This window comes from Lepisma saccharinum, chromosome 10 (genome assembly GCF_977018435.1).
Source record: "Lepisma saccharinum chromosome 10, izLepSacc3.1, whole genome shotgun sequence".
NCBI classification, from domain to species: Eukaryota; Metazoa; Arthropoda; class Insecta; order Zygentoma; family Lepismatidae; genus Lepisma; species Lepisma saccharinum.
The window spans coordinates 11,061,670-11,073,045 of NC_139238.1; the positions used below are offsets into that span (position 1 = coordinate 11,061,670).

General features: G+C 35.7%; 1 protein-coding gene across 2 annotated transcripts in view; it reads right to left on the bottom strand.

The window, feature by feature from the left end:
• Rtel1 (Regulator of telomere elongation helicase 1) overlaps window positions 1-10,198 on the bottom strand; it is a 44,661-nt gene extending 34,463 nt beyond the window's left edge. The window contains exons 1-5 of one of the 2 annotated variants that reach the window (XM_083129537.1): window positions 10,150-10,198; window positions 7,348-7,473; window positions 4,903-5,113; window positions 3,854-4,275; window positions 2,244-2,357 (exon numbers count right to left, since the gene is read on the bottom strand). In XM_083129537.1, coding sequence (XP_082985663.1) covers window positions 2,244-2,357; window positions 3,854-4,275; window positions 4,903-5,113; window positions 7,348-7,449 — 849 coding nt within the window. In that variant the 5' untranslated portion in view covers window positions 7,450-7,473; window positions 10,150-10,198. Of the gene's footprint in view, window positions 1-2,243; window positions 2,358-3,853; window positions 4,276-4,902; window positions 5,114-7,347; window positions 7,474-9,659; window positions 9,748-10,149 lie in introns of those variants that run through there. The other variant, XM_083129536.1, reaches the window with a different exon arrangement.
• Between the last annotated feature and the right edge of the window lie 1,178 nt (window positions 10,199-11,376).

Sequence of the window (11,376 nt, forward strand, 5' to 3'; positions counted from 1 at the left end):
TCTCTGAAGTGTTGTTTGAATCTTGATTTGATATTTCTGGAATGTACGTACCTCTCTCCCCGTAATAGATGAATAATAGTTTTTCTTGTATGTACGCATTGCTTGCATTGTAGAATTATTTTTCTTGTAGTTCACAACGAAAAACTGTTTTCTTATGCTTGTAATAACCGTAAACTACAAGAAAATAATTCTACAATGCAAGCAATGCGTACATACAAGAAAAAAAAAGTATAAAATAAACGTTAAAAAACTGCATTCATCACTGCACTGCACACATGTCTGTACATATTGTTATTGGTATCAGAATATACCTAATTTTATGCAAAAAAAAACATTTGTTTCTAGAAAATTACACATCAATACTTTTTGACATCAGAAGACTTAGGTAGATTTTGTGCTGCAGCAACAAGTGTCAAGAAATAAATGCACTGGCATATTCTCGCATGCTATCTGGTTTACTGCAGGTAAACCAACTTTACTCACATATACAGAAATTGCCGGAAAATTTGTTTTTGTTTTACTTGCATGCCTGCATTGAAGTCTTGTTTCCATTATATCTAATTAATATGTAATAAATATATACAACAAATAAGAATTGTTGCGGTAAACCAGTGACTAATTTTCAGAATATGCCACAGTTGACATCAGAAGACACATGTCATCTGACAAAAAATCAATTATAATCTTTCACACTACAGCGGCATGACATGTTGAAATAGCATGAATTCCTTCGGCAATCTTAAAGTAACAGATCTTGCTTGTCGCTTCAATGCAAGGTAGTCTCATTTAAATCACTTTAAATAAATAATTTCAGAGAAAAATTAAAGTTTACATATATATTTTCTTTTATTTGCTTTAAGCAAACTGTTCAAATATTTTACAGGACAAACTCATATTTGAGGCTTGTGCGACTTACTCACGTTATGAATATTAGAAGTACAATATAAAAATATATATACAGTAATCCCTCAGTAATCCGGCAGATATAAGACCAGAGGACTTCCGGATTAACGAAAACGCCGGATTAGTGGAGGTTCATTTAAAAAAAATGCATTTTAATAGCAAAACCTACGTTTATTGCAAAAATTAACACTGAGACAAATTAACAACGTAATTAACACAGACAAAAAACAGTGCACGTGGGGTTGCGTGTGCAACAATGACGCGTACAGATCGCTATACTGAGCCCAGTATTTACCTCGTGTCAAGGTCTCTGACACCGACCTTTCACGCTCCCCACTCACTCAACGCCAGACTACTGGAAGGGTTGGATTGGCGAAGTGCCGGATCATAGAGGGACCACTGTACTATGAAATACTTACATTTCGGGATCCTACTGTTTCCTTCTTCAGGTTTTCGTCTAGGCCAATATGATCATTACATAGCCGCGTCAATTAAGGCAAGGATTAAGGTGGCAGGTAAAACAGGTTAAAACTGATGAAAAGTTGACTCAATATCAAATGACCCCTGATATCAGTTCGACACATACTTCGTAACAGAGAGCAAGGCAGTGTAAAGGTGTTTTTAACGTGTTTCGTGTGTAAAGGGTTTTTTACAGACTTTTTTAGATTTGGGGTTTTTAAAGTTAGGATTAGAACATGAAGGCTTTACATATATGGGGTCATTTGATATTGAGTCAACTTTTAATTCTTTTTAACCTGTTTTACCTGTCACCTCAATCCTTGCCTTAACTGACGCGGCTATGTAGTGATCATACTGGCCTACACGAAAACCTGAAGAAGGGAACAGTAGGATCCTGAAACGTTTTTTCACAAAACAGATACTCACGAAACGTAAGTATTTCATAGTATATATATTTCTATATTGTACATCTAATATAAAATTTACAGGATCATTTACCAGAAAAAGTCTTTCCATATGTATGGTGCCAAAAAAACATACAAGCAATTTTAAGCATCTATTTTTAAATAAAAAAAATGTTTAAAAATAATCCTATTTAAATCAAAACAATTACCAAAAAAGATTTTTAAAATAAAAAAATCGTTATTATTATCCACCCTGCTTCAAAGCAAAGTCAGCAATCATCTCCTTAAAAGTAAATTTACTGAACATTTTTTTGAATTTACTGCTAGTAATTTATTGCAAAATAATAGTTTCAACATTCCACAGCATCAAAATTTCAATTCTTTACTACAATATAAGAAAATACACCTTGTGTTGTCATTCCCTAATTTGAGAATTGCTTTGATTTCAATCATAAAGTGAAGTTTCTTTATACGTACCTTTGTTACATCATCAATGCACAGAGCAATATCAGTACTTCTTATCTGCAAAGATGCTGACTCTTCACACATCTTTTCTATATTGTGAGCCTCATCCAATATAATAATATTGTTCTGGTGAAGAAAAAAATATATCATTTTAAAAAAATGTTAACGCAATTATTTAGCAAAACAGCCTCAAGAAGCAAACATTTTCACCAAATTCATTGGATTGATGTTTATTTTAAGTCCACTTTGTGTACAGCTAGGCAAATTTAAAGTGGGATCTGAACAACTTGTGCCTCGACCAGGTATCGAATATTGGACCACTTGATTACAATGCGACAACGCTACCACTAAGCCATTGGGGGAGGCCAACGTGAAGTGGTGAATAAGATAGGTAAAAGAGAAGAAATCTTAACCTTCCAAACAGAATATATACAATTTTTAGCAATTATGGAGAATCAATGTTCAAGAAAAGTTTTCATAACTGTGCTACTTTGTCAGTACAATAATAGTTTTTATTAGGTTGTGGGAAATTATATAATTTCTTAAAATGAAATGAAAAAAAAATTGTCATCTCACTGTCATCATTAGAGGCATGCATATTTCCTTTTTGACGAAAACACAAAATGTGAAATAACACATTGTAATGTTAATTTTTCATGTTTCTGAAAGGTGTGAGGTGCATTTTCCTACCCTGTTTTGTCAAGAAATGATGCGAAATGAACTGCAAAATGCGAAATAGACTCTTAAACACGAAATTTACAGTTTATTTACAGACGCGACACTTTCTGAAGTCTGAAGTATCCTGTGAGTTATGATATTCACGGAAAATTGATTAATTAAGCTGTAAATAGTTGATTGATTGATTGATTGATTTAGTTTATTTTACTTCGCGTTTTGTGCCTCTTGGCTAATTTGCGAAGATGAGGATGAGTGATGAAAGGATGAAATTGATGAATGGACATTCACAAACAACCAAGCCCGACCAGGATTCGAACCCGGGACCCTTGGCGTCGCAGCGCGATGTGCTAACCGCTCGGCCACAGGGTCGGGCTGTAAATAGTTGAGAAGCAAAAAATGGACCCCTTTATACAGGAATAAACTTAACATTCTGGTAATGATTTAATGTTTTATTAGAAGGGATATGTTTTATTTTGTGTAATATTGCAGTTTTTAAATCAAAGTTTGGATTATATCCACATTTTCAAAACCAAAATGTCATTTTATATACCGCTTTTTCACCGCTATAACAGCAAAATTTCATTTTATTTATCGCTTTTGAACCCGAAATTGACTGTTTATAAACCGAAATCTTGCTTTTTTAATTACCAAAAATATGTACCTCTAGTCATCATGTATGTCCCAAAATGCAATAACAATAACAAAAAAAAAAACCACAAGTTGTCATCAATGCAAAAATATAGTGACTTTACTGATTAATCTTTAAACGGGCAAATTACAGATTGAAATTAAAAACTCAATTTTACTGACAGTATGGCAATTTTCCACCGATTCAATTAGCAAGCATGATAAACCGACACACAAAGAATCTAATCTAATATTAATAAAAACATGGCTGGGCAATATTGGCGAAAATTATCCACACAGAATGAACCTAAACGTACCTCCAATTCAACCCCATGAGCTTTCCTCGATTTGGGATCCAGCAAATAATTGTAAGGCATGAATATAATATCAGCCTGCTGCTTCATCTCTCTGGCCATGAAATATGGACAACACCTTAGATTCTTTCCCGCTTTCACCATATCCTCAATATCCAAAATTCCATCGTCCCTGAATGTCTTGTCAGTTTTCTTAGCCTCGACATTGTTGTAGAAGTAGCATGCACGGGCTGCTACCCTAGCATGGCACATGTGGACCTTGTTCGCATTGTTCGTCTCCTGGGAAACCTCGGGATGGATGCACATTTGGTCCCTGGAACCGAGAACGGCTACTTTCAGGTGACTGTACGCTGTTCGCTTCAGCTCCTGTATAGCCTGAGACAGCTGCGAGTGTGTTCGGGAGGCATAAATGATTTTTGGAGTACCTGGAGGAAGAGAAGAATGCATTTATTTCACATTGGTGGATAGATGGTTCAGTTAAAAATTTCCTATTTCAAGTAGGGGTGGAAGTATACAAACTTCTTGCCGATACTCTACGTTACTCTATGACCACGAAAAATTCAAGTTAATTCATTGAATCATGTTATTTTATGACTGTATTCTGCCACTTTTGGCTACTCAATGATGAGGATGAGTAATGGCATGATGAAATTGATGAAGGGACATTCACAAAGAACACCCATATCCAGGCTGTGATTCGAACCTGGAACTCCTGGCATCGTAGCATGATGTACAACCACTCTGTCATGGAGGCTGGCTAGAAAAATTCATGCAATTCATATTTTGGGAAATAATGCACCCGGTGGTAGATAAATACACCTTTCTACAAAGCTGTTTTTTTATGTTAATGGAACAAGATCAAAAAATAACTTCGAGCAAAATGAGTACATAAGTTCCTCTATATTTGAAAAATAATGCGCATTAACATTTTACATTAAACATTTATGAATAGCTCCTAATACATCCTCAATTAGCATACAATAAAAAGAGATTTCATGCCAGAAATATCTCGTGAAGACTAGCTACACATTCCTAAATTGACTGGTACCAACCCCAGGCTCCTAATTCAGAATCCTTCACGCCAACTTTATCTGCCAACTCCCTGTGAATGTTAACAACGTATTCGCCATTCACTTCATAAAGTCCACCTTGAGCCTGGGCCTGAAGTTGAGCTTTTTTCATTGTCAGCCAACCGAGAGATGAGCACAATAAACTCAAGGTTTTCCCAGTGCCCGTTGGAGACTCCAAAATACCATTTTGTCCCTGTAAAGAAAAAAATAATAATTATGAGTCATTTATATTATGTTTAAATATTGTATTTGAAATATGGTTCTGTTGGGTTGTCTAACCTGGGTTATTTGCTTCAAGAAAATAAAACTGAAGTGTTGGTATCCTTACTTTTTGAATGGTTTCAGTACATATTGGATTTTTAATATGTGTTTCATGGCTCTGTGGTGTACACATTGTTCTTTATAGTTTCCCACAGGCAGAAATCTAACTGTCAAATCAGGAGTTCTGGGTGGATGTTCGACACTTCTTACATTTCTCGAAAGGAAAATTGCTCTCGTCTGCAATCTACCTACGTGCCTACCACCTGGCAGGCTGAGACTGTACATAAAACAACAAAATGCCTACACGTGTTCACACGCACTCAACCTAGACACTGCAGCTTCAGACACAATAAGTCTAGTAATCATTAATAGTATTCCTGTTAACGTTCAAAGAGTGTAAATATCATTCTGGGACACTGTTCTTCACTGTTTGTTTTTTTAGGACATAATTACTCAGGCTCTAATCATGATATATCTGTCCATTCTAGGAAGGATCTCCTATACATTTTAACATGAAGTGGTTCATTGTGAATATGAATGTGGATGGAAACGTATTAACATGTTTTCTCTCGTAAGCAGGCTATAAACCTTCACTGTCCTTCAAATGGGCTGAAAGTGTTCAGTCAAGACCACAGGAATGTATCAACTGCATTCTTCTCAATAATTTATGCTATATACTATTCCATAAAGTTAATGAAGTTTGTGTTAAGTCCACTTTATGCGCAAGTAGGCTATTGGCACAGGATATATAGTATGGATGGGACAGATTAATCGATAAAATTACAGATTATTTTACCGATCCAATGTATCTATAAATATCTTATAATTTAGTACAAAATTCTGACATTTTGTTATAATCTCCATGCTCTACTTTTAAAAAAGTAAGTGTTTAAATATATATATCATCTTTTACATTGCATTCACCTGGAAACAAACATTCATTAAGGAGGTCAATGAACCACTCGGTTCTTCACCTATCATTTGGGATTTTATATCGGAACTTTATCGGTATTGACCAAAATTTCATATCAGCCCATCCCTAGTTTTTAAAGTAGGCTCTAAACCACTATGTGCCTTCACTGGGTATCTGGAACCCCTTGATTACAATGGGATAACATTACCACTATACTACGTAAGTAACAAGCCACATATTTGGATGGCTTGTTACTCATATGCTACTGATTAACATTGGCAGTTGGGATCATCCTGCCTCCCAAAATACAAATTTACACTTTTTACCCTTGGCTAAGTTTGGATGCAAATAGTACATGTGTTAGTAAAAGTAAATTTACTTTGACACACGGACACAGATTCCTCATGTCCCCACAGCCATTTATTTCAATGAAAAAGTTACCATATAATTCTTTGTTTGCAAATATGTAAACAACACCTTTATTGGAAGATGGATAGGTAGGTTTCAGAAAGAATGAGGTTCCTCAGCCACACAACCTAATTATGTTTGGACTTTTTTGGACACAAATTAATCAAATGGAAGATTTACGGACGTACAGACAATCTCATAATCGAGTTATGGAATTGTCTAATGTTTTGAGTATTTGATATGGGAGTTAATTAGATATTAAAAGTAGACATTGATATGAGTAAGGACCATATTTGTGAAATTACTAGGGCTGAGCCGATACCACATTGAACCGATACTGATGCCGAAACTCTAACCAATTCCCATCGATACAGATACCTAAAAACTGCAATAATTATTTTCTTTTTTAAATATTAATCAATTTTGGTGTGTAAATATTCTTCTCCTATTATATGCATCAATTTAACAAGAAAATTGCTCAAGAATTACATCAGACTATTAAAATTATTATTATGTTATCACAAAATATAGTTTTTCGTGCAAAAATAGGAGCAAAATTAAAAGAAAGTTTGGATTTTGCATCATTTCCACAATAATTAGACTCCGCGAAAGTGTCACGTGGCATTTTTTGCGGACCCCCTGAAACACCAATATGCTGGAAAAGTATCGGCTGGTATCGGTAGATGAATTCCAACCGATACTTTCCGATACCACTTGTATCGGCCAATACATCGGCATCAGTATCGGCTCAGCCCTACAAATTACACATTCTCTTAATGACCTTCCTTCTTTGAAATAGATTGTGACTATTAGGAATACCCTGTATACGAATACGCACAACCTACCTTCTGAAGGCATTCGATAACCTTCTCCATGTAATCCTTCTGAACATCATATGGGGAGAATGGAAATTGTACTGGAATACCGTTTATTTCAACCTCCGCCATTTCGATCAGCCTCTCACTAGATGCCTAAGTAGAATAATAAAAGCAAAGTATGTAAATCGTCGAATCTGGAACAAAACAAACTTATTTGCAACTTTCATATACAGTCTCATTGAACACAATCAACATCCCTGAAGAATTTAATTTTAATTGCAAACCTCCACTAGAGCATCAGTTGTAGGAACAAATTCTGGTTAATGTTACATTATGTTTCTTCCTTCACCTATTTCATTAATTTGCCAGTCGTCCTCATTGTTAGAATAAACTTGTAGTCAGTGGTCGGAAGTAGCACGCTTCTTGTAGCGCCGCTACTGTAGCTAGCTACAAAATTTGTAGCAGTAAAAATTTACTATCCTTCGGACACCTCTAATTTTTTCGTTTCGTCAATTTTTGACATTCGTACTTACGTATCTGCTTCGCGGAACATTCCTGAAGGTGTATCAACGTTGTTTTGATGAAATTAATTGCAATTTTTCACATTACCAGTACGTCTTTCTGGTAGGCCTTTTCGCTTGCCTGAGACACAATATGGCGAGTACACCTTCCTACATAATTGCACGTCGTGCTTGTCTTTTGTCAAATTTTTGACATTCGTACTTACGTATCTGCTTCGCGGAACATTCCTGAAGGTGTATTGACATTGTTTTGATGAAAGTAAGAGCAATTTTTCACATTACCAGTACTTCTTTCTCCTAGCCTTTCCGCTTGCCTCACACACAATATGGCACATACACCTTCGTACATAATGACGCGTCGGGCTTGTCTTTTTTCAATTTTCAATTGTTATGCAGTGTTTCAACCTTCGGAACAAAAGAAATTCCCGTGAACAAGGTTCATCAGATCTATTTCTTTTTCATTTTTTTTTTTCGCGTTGTTTTATGAAGAAAATTGTAATCTTTTGTGGCGCTATCCGTGAATGGTATTTGGGGCTATCTGTCCTGGAATAAGTGGGAAACATCTAGAAATTGCAAAATAAGCGAAAATAAGGCATTAGTTTTCGGAATGGAAACTGTCGATTTTTGCGACTTTTTTTGTTTCACAACCAAATATATATATTCCTGATACTACCACGACATCAAATTTTAACTATGTTTGCCTAACCTAACCACGTGCCAATGGTTCGTGGGGCTAACTCTCGTTTCATCCTTCTAACTCTCGTTGCAAACGCAGACAGTTTGAAACACTGGATACCCAATGAACATGAACAAAACACAATCACGACGCATCATGTTACAGTCACGACGTGTGATGGTGTACGAAGGTGTACGCGCCAAACGCTATTCTCCGTGGGAGAATTAATTTTCAACGACCAACATGAATTTCAGCTATGAAACATTCCCACATCACACAAAACACCTTCCCGATGTTCGACAATGCTACAGGAACTTATTAAGGTAAGTAGTTCCTTCTGTCAAAATAAATAAATGTGTCCGAAGGATAGTAAATTAGTACATAATGCATTTTTCTAAGTGCTACAGAGTGCACGTAACTGTGCGATATCGCTTACTTTGCGAATGATATCGCTTCTTTTGTTTTCGAATATCATTGTTTCCAACCTTCTTCACCGAAAAATACCTACTTTCATGTTCGTCACGTGGGCAAATTGTACATTATGCATGGGTAGCCCCACGAACCATTTCCGATAAGGTTAGGTTAGGCAAGCATAGTTAAAAAAAAAGTATTGGAAACACTGACATGATTTCCCAGTCAAATAGATACCACGATGAAAGAAAATAGCTCCACTAACGTTGGAAACCTTAGAGAAACTCATTTCCGTAAGTAGTGAAGAAATGTGTCTCCGATGTATGAAACTGTTTCCGTAAAAACTAATTGCTTATAAATTGTTGTTATGACAAAAACTCTCACCCCACTGGAAATTTTTCAGGTCAAGATGATTTTTATCCACCCTGATATTACTAATAAATAATGAAAATTACAAAAAAATTATTTGAAGGGCAGTGATTCTTATAACGAAAAAGAGCATCATAACACGAATAGCCGGGCATTTACACGTCCGACTGCAGTCAGAAAGAAAACAGTCTGGACTTCGGTAAAATAAAATAAATTGTCTCGACAGCTGCAACACCGAAAAAATGTTACATTATCGCCATCAATTTTAGTTATGCAAGATATTTGTCATTCATTTTTCATCTTTAAAACACTTGCAAAAGTAAGCATTCTACACGAAAGGTGTGAACCATTTCAACCCCTACCTTTACGATAAACACCGCATGTCATAAAAACCATAAAGTAATCCCACTTTCAAAAACATCGAGATAATTTTGAATGGTAGTGGGATCCATGAGTTTTACCGTGCAAATTGTCCATTACTATTTTCATTAATTTTCTCTTGCATCCTATGTTTTTTTAAGCGATGGATTTTTATGTATGTTGGTGCAGAAGTTGTAAACAGCTTGTTTTGAGTTTTCTTTTAATTCTTGAAGCTCTTATTGGGTCAAATAAAGTGCACGAACATGGTGATGGACAATTTGCAAGATAATACTCATGGATCCCACTGTACGTGCATAGAACTCTCATATTCCTTGATTCAAATAAGGCGGGAGCAAAAAAAAAAGATGACAAGTATAAATTTTAACCCAAATCATGTAAGAAATTAGTATTTCTCAAGAGGATATAGTTATTGTGATTATAAACAGATGGAAAAACTGAATAGTTCACAACAACTGTACTCGAGCTACTCACCTCACATGAGTTTTTACACTGGCAGGTCAAATCGTGTTGTATAAAATGTGTATGGGAGATGTCACTACCATGTCAAGGACCTTAATGAGCAGTTCCATATAAGAGTAACTTGTCACAACGTACGGTACAATCAACAATCATTCATATCATGATGTCAATGTCAAGTTTCAATCCAGAAAAGCACACTGTGTGCGAAAGGCCCCAAAATCAGGCTTGAAGTACGCTCATGTCGGAAGTGAAGCCACGCCCGCTCATAAAGACGATTTTATTATTATTCAAAAGCTCAAACGAGCAACAGCGCCTTGTACACAGGGTTGGCATGTTTAAAACAAAAGTGTTTAAAACACTTTGTTTTAAACGTTTAAAACACACGGCTTTGTTTTTTTTTACAAATGTTTTAAACGTTTAAAACAATGTGTTTTAAACATGTTTTTTTTACAAGTGTTTAAAACACATTTTGGTGGTAGATATTTTATAGTCTGTGATATTTTTTTTGTTTGGCAACCCTATTTTTCATTTAATCTGTGTCAATTAGGGCCAGTTTTTCAATGTCCTGTTAATCTTTCTGTTAACAAACTGCCAGTTGGAGATAACAGCGAGTCTTAACCAGCACCGGGTTTTTCAATGTGAAAGTAACTGCCAGTTAACTAAACCATGGTTCGTTCTCCGAAACAGTGTGTTGGCAATTCTGAAGCACGGAAATTACAGGAAATCGATTTGCGCGCCATCTGTTAGTGTAGTTCCAAACCGCGTCGACTGGCACACTGCCTGGCGTTTAAATAAAGAACTACAAGCGCGCCGCGCTCTAAAGCACGTTATTGCATTGGGAAACGATAGGAACAATGGCTGCGTATCCATCTTGTATGCTTACGAAATAAATTAACGAAAGACAGCATTACAAATTTGGTTTTCTTCTAATAAAGGTCAATTCCACGTGGGGAAAATGATGTTATGAGGCGCAAACGCAGACACTACCTTGTAGAAGAAGCGTGAAGATCTCGAAAGTCGAGACATAAATACCTGCTTGTTGATATAAACACTATTATTTTTAATAATATGTAAATGTTGTACATTTGACTGCATGCTTTGTACCTCTCTATGCATGTTGTTGAGCGAAAAAACATCATGTTAATAGTAAGCATGCTTTGTAAACTTCTAAAAATATGAAGGTACGAGTAAAAATAATTTTAAAATTTACTGTAATATTTCTCCGAGAAGATCATTCAA